Genomic DNA, 20,561 nt, shown 5'->3' on the forward strand with positions numbered 1-20,561 from the left:
CTTTAACCAGTATGTGTGTGTGTTTGGGCTAAGAGAAAAAGGGAACTTTCATATTTCAATCTGTGTGCTAATGCTTTGCTTTGTTACTAGATAAGTCTTGTTTTAAAATGAACTGATAGTTTTGTTTATTAAAGAAACCTGGTTGGTGTATTTTTTCTGGGATAAAGAGCAGAGTATATGATTGACCGTATCGGTAATTGGTTAAACATTTAAATATATGTTGTGACCTGTGGAGATGTGGAACTAGAAAAGACAGTGCGCTCCTCCCACCTCGGTTGTAACAAACTACATAGCCAAAATGGTAGAACAGTAGTCAGAGGAAGCCATGTTCATACAACAAGTTCTGGTCAGCTCATACATTGGGCCTATGCCCATTGAAGTTTAGAAGAATGAGAGGTGATCTTATTGAAACATAAGATCCTGAGGGGACTTGATAGGGTGGATACCAGGAGGATGCTTCCTCTTGTGGGGGAGACTAGAACTGGGGGACAGACTTTAAGAATAAGAGGTCTCCCTTTTAAGACGGAGATGAGGATATTTTTTTCTCTGAGGGTCGTTGGTCTGTGGCATTCTCTTCTTCAGAAAGCAGGGGAGGCTGGGTCTTTGAATTTATTCAAGGCTGAGTTAGATAGATTTTTGATATACAAGGCAGTAAAGGGTTATGGGGGCAAGATAGGAAAATGGAGTTGAGACCACAACTAGATCTGATCAAATTGCAGAGCAGACTTGAAGGGCCGAATAGCCTACTCCTGCTCCTACGTTCTATGTACTGTGCCCAGGCTCTGGTCACAAGCATGAGAGTCCAGCGTTGGAGGTAGTGTAGGAAACAGCCCAATCTCTAGTGTCAACTTTCTGAATTATGAGGAACGATGGGAAAAACTTGGCTTAACCACGAATGGAAGTATGAGTGGAGATCTTAAACCAGTATTACATAATTTGGTAGAAGGTAAATCTGGAAATTTAGTTTAAACTAAATTGTATGAATGGGTGAAGGGAAATCACAAGATCAAACTAGTAAAAGGCTGATGTCAGATTTTCTTCTACAAAGTGATTAACACATGGGGCTGAATGTTTTCCCACCGCCGAAAGCAGAGACAGGCAGAAAAAATGGCAGCCGGCATGCACATCACCATGATCTTGAGCCTGGTGGCTCATTAAAGTATGCAGGACAGCCACCTTCCCCTCCACTCACATGGCGGGGGTGGCCTCGGTGACATCGTGAATGGTGTTAGCTGTCTCTGCGCAGGCACTGGTGACATTTTTAAAGAGCTGCCAGCCCTGCTAGGAGAATGCAGAGTTGCCCCCGTTCCCTCCCCCTAATACACTGAAAATAAACATTTGGCCTATCCGCTCCCACTACACTGAAATTGCAGAGTTCACCCCCTTCCCCTGCAACACTAAAAATGCAGAGTTGACCCCGTTCCTCCCCGCCACTACAAATCCTGAGTTTCCCCCTTCCCCATCAGAGAATAGGAACCAGCTATCCCTTGGACAGGAAAGTGAAGACGTAAGTGCCACCTGTTGCCACTGAAGATCCGGAACTGAAGGTAAGATCGCTGCGGGTTAGGTTTTAATGCATGCAAACACCTTATATAAATATTTAAAGCTGGGTCCCATTGTTGAGCAGTGGATGGGCCATCATGGAGCCTCGCCACCGTCGGGAGTATTGTGCCCGGTAATCCTGGCGTAGGGCTCCATGGCAGGCCTCTGCCCCTCCGATCTTCTGGCACTCCCACCACGGAGCCCACCGTCGGGACCAGAACAAAATTCAGCCCATGGACTGGACAACTAGTTGGATGGTGAAGTTAAAAGCCCTGAACTCCTTTAAGAAACAATCAGATGCTGCAACAGGAAACTTTAGGGTTTTTCTGGATTAAACTAAAATGGGCCAAAATGCTTTATTCATCCATAATTATTTGCAATTAATGATGCTGTGATATACCAATTAAGTATAGTGCCTTTGTATGTGTGTGGGGTGTGCTATTTCTTGTTCTGTTAGTCATGTGATGCCTTTTACTGTCCCACAGTATTAGTTGTCTGTCTCAAGTGAAACTCGCCCAAATGTTAATTCAAACTGATTTAGAAATCCAAGTCTAAAGCACTACCATCCAATAGCCAGAATATATTTTAATGGACTGATAGCTTAAAAATGATTTGTGGTCAGATATAACTCAGTTTTATTAAACATATGACACCTTTTACGGTTCTCTATACTAAATATTTTTAAGTGCTTAAGAAGAAATCTGACATCAACTATTAATTGCCCAATATCCACCGACAGCTTCATGATAACTCCAACCCTTCTTGTCATATCATTTTCTATATAGAATTAATAAATTTAGCTACTCACCCAATCATGACAGAAGAACATTTCTTACAATGTATAAACACAGTACTACATTACAGAATTTTAGCAATTGTGTCCAGAACAAAGTTTAAGCACTAAGCTGTGCTTTTCGTTAGATATAGCAACATTTGTACCTTAATTTCTATACTTTACTATTTTGTTTTGCCTAGAGACTGGGGTGGTAGTGGGGGTTGCGGTCAGCATACAGAGCTACACTTCCCACCTCTAACTTAGCCAGTCCCCTTCTCACCTGGAATGACAAACGTCAATCAGTGCTAAAACATCTGGAAAATTGAGTCAGAGTACAAGTGGACAACAAGCGCAGAGACAATTTGCTCAGCCTGCCCACATTCTGAATGGTAGACCAGAGAATAGGAGGCAGCTGCTCCAAATAATTCAGAATCTGTTTCTTACACATTTTTAAACTGGTAACTATTTGATCGGTGCATCACAATTCTAATACCAATTCAGTTAATTTAACCATAAAATCTGTTTCAAATCATGATGTCGCAATAGTTAGAAGCACAAAGATGCTGGAAAAAAACAGATACTAATTTAGGTTTACATCTCTCAATCACTTTGTTTCATTTGAAAATCTTGCGCAGCAACAAAAATGATCCATGCTGTTATACTCATGATTAAAGAGGTATATTCTACAGGTCTGTTATAAAAATTATAAAACCTATAAAGCAGGCTAGTTGTGTAGAACTAACCCTTCCCCCTACCAATGTGATGTGCAATTCTGCTCCAATAATATCATGAGGAGTGCTTCCCATGGTCCCATACTGCCATTAGAACAAAATTTCCGCTACTAGTGCAAACCAATGACGGGATATTGCAGAGAGGAATCAGTAAAATACCACCTGGTAGAAGTAAAATCAATCTTCACTCTGGCGCCTGGCAAAACTTGTACAGTGGTTTAGGCAGCACACAGCCCTATTGAAACATTAGGAAAATCTCAGGAATGTGCACCTACCTCAAGGACTTAGGATAAGTCACATGTTAGGACACAAATTCTAAATATAATAGAATTTAATAATAGTTCAATATACACCAATAAGTAAGCATTTCTTTTAAGCAAAACAGAGTTGAAATTCATGACATAAGGGCCAGTATAGAATTAAATTTGCTACATTGTTACCCAGGGTGACAGAGAAACTTTATGATGGATGATTAAGGTTTCGGTTTTTAATGACTGTGCCCATCAGGCTCTCCTGATTACCTAACAGATAAATGCATTAATGTAGTACTAGGCCATTCAAGATGTGGAGGCCTCAGCTTTAATATCTGTTCTATGCAGAATTACCTGATCTTGGCCAGTGGGAGGTGTTGGAGGGCAACTCAGTGGGTAATCAGAGGGACAAAGAGAATCAACAAGAGTTCCTGCTGGAAGTGGGCCATCTGTGGACATCAGATAAAGACTGGATAATGCTTAGCTGTGTCACTCACAGCTAAGACTGAGTGAAGATTAAAAGGGCTGCAGATACCTGTGAAACCATTCCATACCTTAAGGAAAGGAAGTGGTAAAGAATCAGAGGATTTTAGACAATCTCCACCGTAACCGGACTCAAGCTAAAACCTGTTGCATGATAAAATCAGTGCAATCAGAAAATTAACAATTTGAATTAATTTGAAAGAACAGCATTTACACAAGATATAGCTGTACAAATGAACTGCAATTAATGAGATTTTGCTTGGTTTTCCTGCTGTGCATTTCCCCAGGACATTCGCAGTGTAAGCCTAGACGTTTGCTCCACCTCCAAATACTAGTTGATTACAAATTATCCTGTGGCTTGAGTTATTACAGTTGACAGTGTGCTGCAAGACGTTATCCAATAGCTTCTAAAATAAATAAGGGATAATCCAGGATTGTTTTCTTTTCCACGAGATACTTGCACTCTATTCTTTTCTCCCAATGTACAATGCAATTATAAAGATAGATCATATTTAACAGCCATTCATAAACATTATTGGTGGTCATTAAGGTAACTAATAATGCATATGGGTTACTTGGGGGGTATAAATAGAGGAATACAATGTAAAAGTGAAGAGATCATGCTAGAACTTTATAAATGACTGGTTAGGCCTCAGCTGGAGTATTGTGGATGATTCTGGGCACCACACTTCAGGAAAAATGCAAAGGCCTTAGAAAGGGCATAGAGGTGGTTTACCAGGGTGGTACCAGGGATGACGGACTTCAGTTATGAGGAGAGATTAAAAAAAGTTCAGACTGTTCTCCTTGGAATACAGAAGGTTAAGAAGCAACCTGATAGAGGTTTTCAAAATGATGAGAGGTTTTGATAGAGTAGATAGAGAAAAACTATTCTTTTGCCAAGTGATTCAAAATCATTGGCAAAAGGTTGAGGGGAATTGAGAAGAAATTTTTTTCAGAGCTGACATAATCTAGTCTGTTCTCCCTAAAAAGATGATGGAAGCTGAGTTTGTAAATAATTTTAAAAGGAAGTTAGGTAATTGGGGATAAAGAACTTGCAGGGTTACAGACAAAAAGTGGGGATGTAGGCCTAAACTTGCAACTCCTTCAAAGATAGGCACGATGGGCTGAATTATCTCCTCCTCCTCTGCTTTAAGTTATTCTATGATCTTTTTATAAGAAACTTATTTCTCTCAAAAAACTATCACTAAAATTGATAGGACCTGTCAACATTCCTTAGAGCAATTTCCACATAAATTGTGTTCGCGTCTGTTAAATTTGAGATATCCCGGAGGTATTGTATTTTAGAGCACTCAGGCCTTGGTCACATTTTTCAATCACAACAGCCTGTAACTATATTCAATTCCTTATTAGAGAGTTCTGTTTGGGGCGGCACAGTGGCGCAGTGGTTAGCACCGCAGCCTCACAGCTCCAGCAACCCGGGTTCGGTTCTGGGTACTGCCTGTGCGGAGTTTGCAAGTTCTCCCTGTGATCGGGTGGGTTTCCTCCCACAGCCAAAGACTTGCAGGTTGATAGGTAAATTTACCATTGTAAATTGCCCCTAGTGTAGGTAGGTGGTAGGAGAGAGGTGGGGATGAGGTAGGGAATATGGGATTTTAATGTAGGATTAGTATAAATGGGTGGTTGTTGGTCGGCACATACTCGGTGGGCCGAAGGGCCTGTTTCAGTGCTGTATCTCTCTCTATGACTAAGAGTCTGCTGCAGCCTAACAATGGTTAGCAACTGGCATTGCACTTGTTTAGATTCTGAACTCCTCTGTTTTCAGACACTTTACTGAGGCTTTCAGTCTTGAAAATAACAACAATTTATAAGTTCCTTACTATTGTTAATGTAATTCAAATAACCCCCAATATCAATCCCACCTCCCCCGACCAGTAACTCAATCCTCTCGGACAACGGAATACATTCCTGATGTTATCTCCTCTTCCCACTCAGCCACCTCTTCCCCCAAAGACTTTCATTCCAAAACACAGCAAGCACTCCTTTCTAATCACAACTTTGCGATGTAACATCCTCTCCCAATCTTGAACTCAGTGAACTCTTTCATCCTCTTCCTTTCCTTCCTTCATTTCTCTCCTCCTCTGCCCCTGCCACCTTTTACCCAGTTTAATTATCCTTTGCCCTCTAACCCTAGTTGACTCCCCATGTGCAATTCCACGGGAGATCAACCACTATAAAAAATGAGGAAACTATTTATGTAAGCAAGCACATGGAGTATTATAACCCCTTTCTCTTGAGAATTAATCAATTCTGAACTTTTGGGGGAAAAAAAACAATTAATGCCTCCTAATATTGCTCCAGTTTTCTTGCATTGATCATCCAAATTATAATGTTAGAGAATCAACATGGCAATTGCAAATTAAATCACCTTAAATTTTCATCAAACAAAATCACTGAAGATAATTTTGCCTCATTTACATTTTTTTAAATGACAGAAATTCCTTGCTTACCTAACTAAAGGAAATGCATGGCAAGTCCTACACAAAGCACAATGAGTTAAAGCTTCCCCAGCCAGATACATGGTTTTGAAGGGTAAGTGACAATTCAGCAAGCTCAGACACGTAAATAGCAGAATTATATAGACTAAGAAGGTCACACGTTCAATTCTAGGTCTGCGTTAATTTAGCTGGTGCAACAAGGGCACTATAACAGGCCTCAGGTTCACTAGGTTAAGGAGGGATGAATCAACCAGAGGTCCTGCTCCTGATCACTATTCCAGTGGATCCTGCTGGAAACATGTGCAGTGTGGTCGTGACTGGGGTTCAGACATGATGCCCCCACCTACAGGTTATGGGGAATGAGCAAGGGAGTGGGACTAATTGGATAACTCTACCAAAATGGCAACATGGGCTGAATGGTCGTCTTCTGTGCTGTATCATTCTATGAGTCAGATGGGCTGCTGACAGTCACTGACAAAGCACACAAGTGAATATAGTTACTTAGGTAAGGTATAGGATGGCATTAACATCCATGGAACTGTACCTCCAGTGTGGAGTTAATGCTTTGAGGGCATGGAGTGAGCAAACTACTGGATTAAACTGAAAATGTTCACCTTTTGCTGTATTGTTTGAGAATTTATCCAGATCTTTACATACAGCTTATATGAAAAAAGCAATTGATGATAGAAAGCAAGGTAATAACAGACATTACAAGTGATGTGTGTCCAGGGATTAATAAAATGAAATGTGAGCATATATTAGTCCAAATTTCATTCACTCAAAGCTGTATCATTTCAAAAAGCAATGGGTATTTTTTTGTTAGGCACTTGTGGCGAAATATCATGCCTGATGGAACAACTACATGCAAAATCAACTGCTCTAATGGACTAGGAACGGCCCACATTAATCACTCAGTATCTGTGCGCTGAGATATCACAATATTGCTGCCTGATGGTACAAGTTAAAAAAAAATTATGCAAGTAATACTGATTAAGTATTTCCTGCACTGTACAAGCATATAAATCATAGGAGACAGAGAGATATGTGACACATGGAATATTTACCAATCTCATGGATATTGTCTACATATTCCATTAATGCTACAATAGCATTCAGATGCTAGAGCACTTTAAGTAAATTAATGAATGAAAATACTATTTTGCTTAAACAGCATGGCTACTGATAAATTCAGATGGTGTCAGATATGTATTGTTGCTATGGTGCATTGCTTAGCATCTCGATAGCTCCACACCAAAAGATATTAATTCAGTGGCTTGCATATCACTTTCTTGCCATAATGTCATTTAATGTGTAATACAATTTTTCATGTCTAGGTCGACAAAGGTTTTGCTACAGCAGCGTTACCATTTGTTGCACTAATTTACCAGGGTTATCGTGGTTTACTTCCAATCAGAGAAAAAGTGAACACATTCATCATGGGTTTTACACATCACAATATACTGATATAGATAATCAATATATGGCAACATCATACATCTTTAGCAGTGATTTCCTCACAACTATGTATTACCTTGCTGCCAAAGTGTAAACTGGCTCCAGTCTCCTTTCTCTCTCAAGTTTTCATCTTCAGGCAAGAAAAAACCCTTTTCTTTATCCATAACAGCCAGACCCTCATCACGGATTAACTTCCAATTCCTCTCAAGAGTCTACAAAGAAAAAAAAAATTACCAAAATTTAGATATTGGATTTAGGATCTCACAACCGAACAACTCTCCTTCAAGAGGTAAGGTAATTATCAGGAATATTTCTTTCTCAAGAGCAAAATGAAAATCTAATGAAGCAGAGTTACCCAAGTCTGGTCAGTATCTCAAAGAACTATTGGTCGGAATTTTACAGTGGATGGGTGGGAGCCGGACTCCGATGTGAAAGTTGGTGGCGAACCCGCTTCCGCCTAGCCTGGGGATCCGTCCCATATTTTGCGGATCCCCAGGCTTTAATTGTCCCAAGGTGGGACTTCCACCCACTTGAGGGAGGAGGTCCTGCCTCAGTGAGCTGCCGGCCAATCAGCGGGCCGGCAGCTCTTAGTCCCAGCAGCGCCAACGGGAGCAGTGGCCACTGCTGGGACTGCAGCCAAGCCAACGCCATGGATCAAGGAGAAAGGTAAATCGAAAGAAGAAAAACAAACTTGCATTTATGTAGCACCTTTTATAACCCTCAGGGCTTTCAAAATACTATACAGCCAATTAATTACTTTTGAAGTGTAGTCACTGTTGTAAATCAAGGACTTTCAGCATGGATTTGTTAAAGGATGTCATATTTAACAAAATTAGTAAGAGCTTTTTGAAGAACTGACTAATTGAATAGATAGCAGGAATGCAGAGAGGGTAAACGTCAATGCAAACCAGTTGGAGTGAATTTCTACGTAGTGTCTACAGTTCTCCAGAAAGCATATGCTAAAATGCCCCACTATATGTTTGTTAGAAAAGTTCAGGCCCATGGTATATCAGGAACTGTAGCTAAATGGATAGAATGTTGCTGACAGCAAGTCAAGAGTCAAAATAAATTGGAGCTGGACTGCAGAAAGGTTGGAATTTTTTACCAAAAGAACCAGCAATCAGTTCACTTTTGTTCTGTGCAAATATAAGTAATTTGCAGATGACACAAATGTCGGGGTATTGGCAAATAATGAGTGATCTGGTGGAATGGGCAGAGAGGTAACAGATGCAACTTAATGTGGTTAAGTGTGAGGCAATACACTTTGGGAGGAAAAACAAGAAAAGTGAGTATACGTTCATTGAATGCCTATATCTGTTTGTTCACATTCTTTAGTGTCATTCCAAACAACTTCCTGAAAGTGCAGGTGCAGGTAGATAAAGCCACAAATAAGGCCAACAGCATTTTAGGTTTTATAAATACAGATACAGAAAACAAGATTTAAAAAAGCAGTGATAAATTGTACAAGGTGTTGAATAGACCAGAGGTACAGAAAGGACATTAAAGTCACCAAGAGGGCACAGCACAGATTCATCAGGATAATGGCAGGGTTTGGCACTGTAGTTATGACAGGAGATGCAAGATACTAAGACTATTTCCATTGGCGCACAGGAGGCAAAGAGAATATCTAATAGAGGGGTTTAAAAATTTAAACTACATTGATAGGGCGAATGGTGAAAGGCAATTTCCTCTGGTTGGGGTGCCTGTGATTAAGGATATCAATTTAAAATTGTCACTAAGAGTGAGGGAAGAAGTTTCTTTACAGACAGTATGGGAATATGAAATACTTTGCCACAGGAAGTGGTTGGTGCAAAGACTAGTGTATCTTTTAAGGAAAAATTGGATAAATATTTGAAGCAGAGGAAAATAGAAGAGACAGTACAGGGCAGTAGAATTAGTTTTGGATTGCCCTGCCAAAGAGTTGGCACATTACTTAGGAAATGGTGCATCATGAAAAAGGAAGACAAAAATTATTTTAAGCAGTAGAAGAATGGGTAGGGTGAAACAATATACCTTTATAAGACAAATAACTCTTATATTTGAGGTCCGTCAACTACCTCGTGAATAAATTTAGATAAGGGGTCACAGTCTCTGCCTATCTGATGCCACCCTACAGCTCAATTATAGCCATGTGATCAACTAATCAACTATCTAAGAATCCCTTGCCATGTCTGTACCTTCTCCAGCCCTACAACACTCCAAGAACTCTGCTTCCCCTAACTCTGGCCCTCTTTGCATCCCCTTCACCCCACTATTGGCAGATATGCCTCCAATTATCTATGCTCTAAGCTTTGGAATTCTCTAACTAAACATATCCACTTTCCTCTTCTTTAAACTCTCCTTCCAACCTACCTGTTTGACCAAGCTTTTAGTCACCCCTTCTAATATCTTCTTCTTTGGCTCAGTGCCAATTTGTCTGATTATGCTTCTGGGAAACGATTTAAGTTTTCCTATGTTAAAGGTACTACACAAATGCAAGCTGCTGTTATTGAATTACACTGAACACAGGGCTCCATTAAAAATGAACATACCTTCACCAGTTCAGTATAACCTGTTTCTTTAGTCGTCCACCAGGGCTGAGCCTTAAGTCCATTCACATTGTAGAGTGAACGCTGCCACACTGATGCAAAGTGACCCTTTTTGTGTCCCAGCTCATACCACTTGTATGCCTATGGATCAAATGAACAAGTAAAACCATCATATATCATACTAAGAAATCTTGTCAGCATGTCTGTTGATCCCATGGACCACCAACCCCTCCACTGTTAATTGTATAGACAGCATTAAATATAATGCTACAGAAAAATGCCAAAACACTCAAAATTACATGAAATTTCACCAATTACAGATTGGATTACTTCCCCAGAGAAATTAACCATTCACAACTTGAGCATTTAAATTCATTTGTTATGTCAAAAGCAACATGAAAATAAGCTTTCCCATTGCTGTACTAAACATGATTAAACTGGTGTCATTTATCTGGAGCTAGATTATTAACTGGCATTTGTAACTTTGATTAAAAATAGAACTTAGCTGAAACTGGTTTGAGTACACTGCATGGATTTTAACTGATTGCAATATTTGAGGTTTAACTGGATATGGAAGAAAGAAAGGGGCAAGCAAAAGCAATATGTGAAAGCTTATCAAAGGGTGAGATAAAAAAGTGCTGATATATAAACAAAAATCAAATTTAGAGATACATTTCATCTAGCTTTAACTTTACTTGGAAGGTTAGCCCATCCTAATTTAGAGCCAGACAATTATTTTTACTAAAAGCCTAATACAGCAAAATATTGAAAGCAGAATTTTCAATCCTTCATTAAGCAGAATTTCCATGTACTTTATTAAACTAATTTTATTATCTTATCACAGAAATGTGCAAGAACTACAGAGTGGTGATATGGGAGAACTTTAATTACTCAAATAGCTATTGGGATAATTTTAGAGTAAGGGGAAAGGAGGGGGAGGAATTTCTGGATTGCGTTCAGGAAAACTTCCTTGATCAGTATGTTCTCGGCCCAACTAGAAAGGATGCATTGCTGGATCTGATACTGGGAAATAAGGTGGACCAAGTGTCTGTCGGGGAGCATTGGGTAAGTGTGATCATTGTATCATGAGGTTTAGAATTGTAATGCAGAAAAACGAGGAATGATATAAGGTAGAATGACTAGATTGGAAGCGGGCTAATTTCAATGCGAAGAGAAGGGATCTAGCCAGGATAACATGGAACCAAAGACTGTCAGGAAAAACTATAATGGAACAATAGGTTATCTTTAAGGAAGAGATGCTTTTGGTACAGGCTAGGTACATTCCAACATGGGTGAAAGGTAAGGGAACCAAAAACAGGGCTCCTTGGATGACAAGGGGAATAGAGATTATGATGAAACAAAAAAAATCAGGGTGTATAATGCTCATCAGGTGAATTCTTCAAATAAGAACCAGGCCAAATATAATTAGTTGAGAGGTGAAGTGAACAGGAAAATAAGACTCACAAAGAGAGAATATGAGAATAGAATGGCAGTCAATTTAAAAAGGGAACCCAGAAATCATCTATTGGGCAGTAAGAGATGGAGTGAGGCCTATTAGGGACAAAGAGGGTAATATATGCTTAGAGGAACAGGGCAAGGCTAGAATACTTAATAAGTATTTTGTAGCGGTGTTTACTAAGGAGAGGAATCTGACAAAATATCGGTAGAAGCAGAGAAAGTAGAGGCAATGGATAGGGTAAAACAGAGAGAGAGGTTGTACTCAAAAGGCTGGCGATGCTTAGGGTAGATAAGTCACTGATCTGGATGGCTTGCATCTCAGGTTGCTAAAGGAAGTGGAGGTGGAGATAACAGAAGGGCTTGGCATAATCTTACAATCTTCCCTGGATATGAGGGAGGTGTCAGAGTATTGGAGACAGGCAAAGGGTGTAAGGACAGTCCTAGCAAATAGAGGCCAGTTAGTTTAACATCAGTGGTGGGTAAGGTTTTAGAAACAATAATCGGGGAAAAAAATCAACAGGCACTTGGGGAGGTTTGAGTTAATTAAGGATAGGCAGCACGGATTTGTGAAAGGCACATCATACTTGACTAAACTAATTGAATTTTTTGATGAAGTAACAGAGAAGGTTAATGAAGGGAATGCAGTCGATATGGATTGTAAGAAACTGTTTGAGAAAATACCACAAAAGGCTGGTTAACAAAATTGAGGCTCATGAAATAGGAGGGTCAGTGTCCAATTGGATAAAAAATTGACTCAAGGACAGAAAACAGCGAGTCCTGGTAAATGGTTGTTTTTCAGACTGGAGGATGATAGACAGTGGTGTTCCCCAAGCATCAGTGCTTGGACCAGTGCTTTTTTTGCTATATATAAATAACTTGTATCTTGGAATACAGAGTAGAGTTTCAAAATTTGATGATACCAAACTTGGAGGAGTGGCAAACAGTGAGGATGATTAGATCCACCTAGAACAGGACATAGACAGGCGGGCAGACAGGTGGCAGATGGAATTTAATACAGACAAGTGTGAGGTGATGCATTTTGGCAGATGGGATAGGGTGAGGCAAAATAGACCTAATGGCACAGTTCTAAAGAGCGTGCAGGAACAGAGGGAACTGGGCATGCATGTGCATTAATCTTTGATGGTGACAGGGTCATTGAGAGAGTGGTTAGCAACGCAAATGGATCTTGGGCTTCATAAGTAGAGGTATTGAGTACAAAAGCAGGGAAGTTATGCTGAACCTTTATAAAGCTCTGGTTAGGCCCCATTAGGTCCAATTCTGGTCACTACACTTTAGGAAAGTTGTGAGGGTGAGGAGATTTACTAGAATGGTTCCAGGGATGGGAAATTTTAGTTACAGGGTTAGGTTGGAAAAGCTTGGGTTGTTCTCCTTGGTGGAAAGGAGATTGAGGGGACATTTGATTGAATAGTACAAGATTATGAGAGGCTTAGATAAGTTGGACAAGGAAAACTGTTTCCATTGACTGATGGTGCAAGAACTAAGGGACACAGATTGAAGGTTTTGGGCAAATGATGCAGGGGGAATATGTGGAAGAACATTTTTTACACAGCATGTGGTAATGACCTGGAACTTGCTGCCCACGAGTGTGGTGGAAGCGGAGACAATCAATGATTTCAAAAGGAAATTGGATGGGCATTTAAAGGAAATAAATTTGCAGGGCCAGGGGGAAGTGGGACTGACTGGATTGCTCTGCAGAGAGCCAGCATGGACATGATGGGCCGAATGGCCTCCTTCTACACCATAAATAAAATGACTCTAAATGATTCTTATATGTATAGATGTTGTTTTTGGCAGAAATACATCTGTGATCTTAACTGAGTTTTTCATGAATAGATTCTATTGACCCATTTGTATAAAATGGGAACTTGCAGGTTTACTCACCTCTTGATCACCCATTCGCTGTAATGCATCTCCTAAGTGGAAGTAAAAGCGACCATCATCAGTCCCTGGGTCCCCAGATATTAATCCTTCCTGCAGAGATGGGATTTTTAAAGAATCTGTTTATACCACAAAGCCACCACACACTCACAAGGAGATATACACTTGACTCTCTCTATTTTATTGCAATGAATAACATGAAACTGGTTTGAACAGTCTACAACATTTTGCTAATATACAATGCATTCCTGTGAAAAAGGCCAACAGAGTTGGTATGTCACAACACAAATTTACCAAGCACACTGATAGTTATAAGGCACTGAGTTGCTACAAAGGTAACATAAACAAAATCAGCTCAGATATGGCATCAAAAATTGATGCAATCTGGTATTCAACTGGACAATGTAGTGCAGGGTTTGGTGGAACTGCTGAATTGCTGCTGGCTTTCAGCCGTAGGCTGATCATATCCACTTTAGTTGGCAGCATTAACCGTCATACTGGAAAGGTAACTTGTATTCTATTAACCTGGTTCTGGTATTCAAACATGATGCAACATCCAACTCTGAATTAATTAACCTGACTAGTACAGTGCTTACCTTAAGATATGGAATGCTCTCAGCTATCTGATTGCTAGCTTTGAGGATGAATCCATAATGAACTTTAGCAAATCCATCATTTGGAGCAAGGGCCAGAACCTGCAACAACACATCATTATCAAAGCAAAATACTGTAGATGCTGGAAATCTGAAATAAAAACAAGAAATGCTGGAAATACTCAGCAGGTCTGGCAGCATCTGTGGAGAGAGAAGCAGAGTTAAACGTTTCAGGTCAGTGACCCTTCTTCCTTTTTTAAAACTTTTTTTTTGTGTTTATTTTATTTTATTTCATCTTAGTTTGTTCAGTTTGCTTACCCACATTTTTTTTCATGTTTCTACTTGCGGCTGTTCAATTTTCAGTCTGTTAACACCCTATCTGTACTAATGCTTTGTCTTTCAACACACCGTTAACATATTGTTTGCCTTTGCTCTATGACCTTCTGGTCAGCTTTCTGTGACCTTGTCCTATCTACACCTTCTCCTTTGTTATCTCTTGCCCCACCCCCACTTTACTTGCTTATAACCTTTTACATTTCTACTATTTGCTAGTTCTGAAGAAGGGTTGCTGGACTGGACACCAATCACTGGCTGACAATGAATCAGTAATAGGCAGATCACTGAAAAGGGAATCATCAGAACCATAACTTGGGAATACATTGTCACACAACCCTTACTGCTTTTCTGTCTCCTATACTCAAATGACCACATTGTGCTGGACGCACTAAAGCTTGGGGCAGCCGCTGCAAAGGCTCAATGGGGAAAGACCACTGTGTAAGGTCCTCCCGCCATAGTGGTCTGAGGAGCTGGACCCATGGGAAACCCCTCGGGTTGTATATACCAAATATAGGTTTGCTGTAAAATATATATGGCATGTAAAATGGAATGGAAGGATTGTGAGGCAACTTCCTGTATTGAAGAAAACTGATTTCCTTTGCACTTTTTAGAATGTCAACTTGGTGCTGTTTTGAACTATGTTGTAATGTATTTTTTTTTAAAACAGATTTTTTTTATGAATAAAGTATATTTTTGGGGAAAAGATTGTGCTGTTATGGGAGGTCCCTTTAGTCATAATGGTCATGTTCATTGAAATCACTTTATTAAAGGACATGTGGGGATCAAGAAAATAAGTTTCTCCGTGAAAGCCAAACTATTGAACATGTTTCTCGTTATTTATGAAGATTTCTAAAAATAAAGATACAAACAATACAAGTCAAGCATTGAGAAATAGTGGCATCAGTATTGTTACATTAGGAGATGTAATTAGCTGATTTGTGGAAGAAATGTATTTAATTATTTAATAATAAAGCAGACGATCATTTGGAAAATTTTATTTTGAAAACGGTGTCTTACTTTTCTGGAATTGAAATGCACCAAATGTAAATACAAATGTTGTGCAGAGATGCGAGGTCAATGAGGGTGGAATATTCATATTAACCATTGCACTGCTAATCATGGATTTTGATACTAAAAAAACTGCTGAGTTTCCACAAGGTTAAAAAACAAGGCTGCAGAAAGCCATGGGTTAATTCTTATTCTAGATTGACCTGTGTACTTGGGGACACCATGCAATTATGTTAATGAACTGTGTGAGGATAGGGTCAATGACAGCAAAGGTTCTGCTCTTGATGAGAACCATGGCAATGGAATTTTTGATAACAAACAGCTGAAAATGTGTTTATGAGGCTGATCTGGCACAGTTTGATTGACAGTCTAGACAGAGAAGCTGCCTTTGTTTCCAAGCAACACTATCTGAAAGAATTTGAGAGAATGGAAATGGACCCAATTTCTTTTCTCTCTCGAGTCTGGTCTGCACTCTCTTTTCTTACTCCATTCATTCTTAGTTTTCTGGCTTTGTGCCCGATACCAGGTAATATAAAGGCATTATTTTGCCGAAGAAGCATCTGGTAAACATTTTCTTTGTTTGGGAAGGGGAGAGAGCCAGGAGATCTAACAATTTTGTCAAATGCAAGTAATGTAGTAACACATTCCAACATCATTCACATCATTGCATTATTTGTTCATAAACAAACTGAATAGGATTTGCCAAATACCTTAGATGTATGCAATGGCCGTGAGGCTGCGTATGTAGTTTTGATTCAGTGTCTGTATTTTTACCAAGTTTAATAATGTGTACTTTCTCCAACAAAGCATACACAAAGTGAAGCTCAATTTAACAGCCTGATTATGTGCATTGTTGAAGTGGTGTCCAGGTTATTTGTAATGTGTCATGTAGCCTGGATTGTACTGACTGATAATTTGATTTCTATGCCTCTCAATAAAGTACTTATGTCTCTCAACACTATCCAATACCCTATCCAAACATGGCAGGGAGGACATGCACACATTTACATAACCTGAAACACACATGATTGGAGGGATATTGGAGTGTTCTATGGATCTTTCAATTTTTATAGTTAATGTCAGCACTTTTGTGCTTCTACACTGGGAGGAGGGGGCGTTTAGAATGGGGTTGGTTGCATTGATGAGTACTATGTGGAATAGGATGAGTATTTTTTTCCTTTTCCTTCCAATTTACTCTCCTCCTTTCCTGAAGGTGCTGATTCATGCTAGGATACACTTCCACAGTAACAGTCAACCACTAGTATCTTGCCTAAATGTGTGAGCATAAATAGTGATTGCTAGCAGAGAAATCAGCTGAACTTGATCCTACCTTTGCCACTGTCCACATATGCGCACTTACCAGGAGAGGTGACTGAAAAGCAACCCAGAGTAGGGCGCCAGACTAATTTTATCCCCCTTTTTAGTCCAGGGTTGCTGAGGTGTTCTTAGCAATAACCCAGCTGAAATCAGCTAATTTAGCATAGATTGAGGATGAAACTTGGTATCTTCATAGTCTGTGTGGCTTAATTCCACGATAGATAATTCATGTACCAAATGAAGCATTAGGGACTACATATTCTCAAGAATATGCTCTCTTTAAATGTGAAATGCAAGCATGGGGAACAAATATTCCCTTCTAGAATAAAAATCATACAAAGATATCTGACATATTTCTGTATTAATTCTTTACAATGTACCTCTTCATAGACATTCTTGGCATTATTGTTGTCTCCCAATAAGAGATAACCTACTCCGAGCTCATTCTTAATTGAGACATCATCTGGGTAACGATCCACCAGCTTCTGAAGGGTCACCACAGAACGTTTGATGTGGCCTGTACATACACAGATAATCAAATACAAGTGGTAGAAAGATCACATCATAGTGTGCAATATATGTCATATTATAGACAAGTGTTCAGGAACTTGTGAACTGACTAATTTACTAAACTACTATCCTTATTTTCCTGATCATTTCTTGGGTGATATGGCACTTTTCATTTTCAAACCCTTCAACTATTTGTCTTTACTTGAATGTTTGCATGCCACATTTACTTTTCTGCTCTGCCAATGGCAGTACTGGCAGCACACGAAAGCAAAAGAAAAGTTCTGACCATCCGACACCTACCAAATAAAGTGGTTTTCTCAGGTTCCTCCAGTCGTGGCAGCAACCCAAAAGGAAGTAGTTAGCAGAGGCAGCACTTGTGGGTTGTGTGCTATAAACAGCCGACATAAATTTGCAAAACAATTTTGTTCTCACTGGTCTCTATTTGCCTCTGTCTCAATTCTCTGTTCTCTAAATGGTGAAAAGCTATGTTGATCCATAGAGAATTGGGGTCCCAAGTACACAGATCAATAAAATGTCAAGAACGGGTAAAGAAAATAATCAAAGGCGAATGGAATGCAGGCCTTTAGATTTTAGATTTAGATATACAGCACTGAAACAGGCCCTTCGGCCCACCAAGTCTGTGCCGACCATTAACCACCCATTTATACTAATCCTACACTAATTCCATATTCCTACCACATCCTCACCTGTCCCTATATTCCCCTACCACCTACCTATACTAGGGGCAATTTATAATGGCCAATTAACCTGTCAACCTGCAAGTCTTTAGTTGTGGGAGGAAACCGGAGCACCCAGAGGAAACCCACGCAGACACAGGGAGAACTTGCAAACTCCACACAGGCAGTACCCAGAATTGAACCCGGGTTGCTGGAGCTGTGAGGCTGCGGTGCTAACCACTGCGCCGCCCCTATTTCTAGAGAATTGGAATTTTGGTGGTTGGGAGAGGCACGGCAGAAGTCACACTACAGCTATGCAAAGCCCTGGTTAGACCACGCCTGAGTACTGTTCAGTTCTGGTGCCACACCTTAGGAAGCATATATTGACCTTGGAGTGCAGCATAGATTTACCAGAATGATACCCTGACTCCAAGGGTTAAATTAGGAGAGATTACACAAACTAGAGTTGTATTCCCTGGAATTTAGAAGGTGAAGGGTGACTTGATCAAAGTTTTCAAGATATTTTGGGGAACAGATAGGTTAGACATAGGTTGGACAGTCTAGGACTAGGGAGCATAGTCTAAAAATTAGAGCCAGAACTTTTAGGAGTGAAATTTAGGAAACACTTCTACACACCAAGGGCGGTAGAAGTTTGGAACTCCCTTTTGCAAACGGCAATTGATGCTAAATTAATTGTTAATTTTAAATCAGAGATTAGTAGATTTTGTTAACCAAAGCATATGGAGCCAAGGCGGGTGGATGGAGTTAGGTCACAGATCAGCCATGATCTCACTGAATGGCAGAACAATAGCTTACTTTCATTCTGGTGAGTCCCTGACTCTGATTCAATATTAGTTTCGTTGGGATGTCTGGCATACTGACCTCTTCCTCTATGGTAAATGCTAACTCAATTACTATTCAGCATGTCTGCCATTTCCTTATTTTCATTGACAATATCACCATTATCAGTTTTCAAGAGGCCCACATTGCTTCTGACCACTCTCTTTTTCCTAACATAGTTGTAAAAACTTTGATTTTGATATTCCTTGCAAGTTTCTTTTCATACTCCCTTTTTGTAGCTCTTACTATTTGCTTTGTCACCCTCTGCTGTTCTTTGTATCTTTCCCATTCACCAGGATCAGTGTTTTTTTTGCACTTTTGTACACTTTTTCTTTTAGTTTTATGTTGTTTCTTACCTCTTTAGCTATTCATGGATATATTTTCTGGCAAGTGGAGCTCTTACCACTTAGGGGTAGTAACTGGTTCTGCATCATATTAAATTCTTATCAAAGTGATTCCTGACAACGCTGGCCGCCACTGACGTCATCAGGCTGCGCCGCGGTGCGCAGACGGTCTCCTGCTTTCTGCGCATGCGCTGCATTCCGGCTTGCCAGGACTGATTTGCGCATGCGCCGATGATGTCATCGCGTGACGTGTGCATCTTCGGGCACCGCGCCTGGTCAGCCTCTGCGCATGCGCTATATGCAACGCCAACAGGTATTCACGCATGCCTCAAGCTTCGGCGCGAGTTTCTGAAAGTGGAAGGTGGAGAGATTTTGTCGGGTATTTTCTCGCATTTTATCGCAATTATTTAGTCGTTTTGAAGATTTTAGTCTGCTTCATTTTTATCAGAAAGAGCAGATTGCTCCAAGGTAAGTTGTTCTGAAAACATTTCCATTGTCTGGGGCCCTGTATGTGCTCCAGTCCACTGCACTGCACTAAAACCCTTTCCATTGTCTGGGGATGTGTGCAGGCAGTAAATGTGCTCCAGTCCCTGTTGTAATTGGCTCTGAAAACATTTCCATTGTCTGGGGCACTACATGTGCTCCAGTCCACTGCACTGCACTAAAATCCTTTCCATTGTCTGGGGCTGTGTGCAGGCAGCACATGTGCTCCAGTCCCTGTTGTAAGTTGCTCTGTTCCCGCACTCATCAGAGCCGTGCACATGGACACACAGCCACCTGTTTCCCCATCCGCCCTTGAAACAACCATGCAGAGCCTTGTGAGACTCCTCAATTGCCAGCTGCTGCATGTCAAGCAGAGAGGGCGTCCAAAGCGGTCAAGCACTTGGGGAACATTCAGCAAGAAGAGACTGAACACTAAAAGAAACAAGCATGCCATGTCCAGTGGTAGCACGAATGTGAATGCTCTTGCTGTGTACACAATTGGTGAGGTGGGAGTGCAGCCACACCGTTCTCCATCTTCATTGTTGCTTTAAGGCAAAGGTAGATAAGAGCGAAAGAAATGGAAGGTGATGCTGATACTAGTAGGCAGGATTAAATAGGAGCGGATGGGAAGGTGCAGGAGTAGCATAACCACTAGCAGGGAACAGCTGGGCTAAATGGCCTGCTTTATGTTCATAGTCCAAAAGAAATGTGCTTCGTTTTCCAGCACCCTCACATCATTCATGTTTTCCCTGAGAGCAGCATTGAACCATCACGAGATAGGGGCAGTAACATCATCCTGACTCCTACAGCTGAGGTGGGTACTAAGTGATTCATTGGCAGTGTTATCAGTACATGCCTTTACTGCAGAACATAAA

General features: G+C 40.4%; 1 protein-coding gene across 6 annotated transcripts in view; it reads right to left on the reverse strand.

The window, feature by feature from the left end:
* The window catches only part of LOC137369997 (aspartyl/asparaginyl beta-hydroxylase-like), a 295,423-nt gene that overhangs the window by 31,518 nt on the left and 243,344 nt on the right, over positions 1–20,561 (reverse strand). For all 6 annotated transcript variants that reach the window (XM_068031905.1, XM_068031903.1, XM_068031904.1 and 3 more), the window contains 5 exons: positions 17,213–17,349; positions 14,175–14,273; positions 13,582–13,671; positions 10,225–10,362; positions 7,770–7,905 (listed from right to left, as the gene is read on the reverse strand). In XM_068031905.1, the coding sequence (XP_067888006.1) occupies positions 7,770–7,905; positions 10,225–10,362; positions 13,582–13,671; positions 14,175–14,273; positions 17,213–17,349 (600 nt within the window). The remainder of the gene's footprint in view (positions 1–7,769; positions 7,906–10,224; positions 10,363–13,581; positions 13,672–14,174; positions 14,274–17,212; positions 17,350–20,561) is intronic.

Source organism: Heterodontus francisci, chromosome 5 (assembly GCF_036365525.1).
Source record: "Heterodontus francisci isolate sHetFra1 chromosome 5, sHetFra1.hap1, whole genome shotgun sequence".
Lineage (NCBI taxonomy): Eukaryota > Metazoa > Chordata > Chondrichthyes > Heterodontiformes > Heterodontidae > Heterodontus > Heterodontus francisci.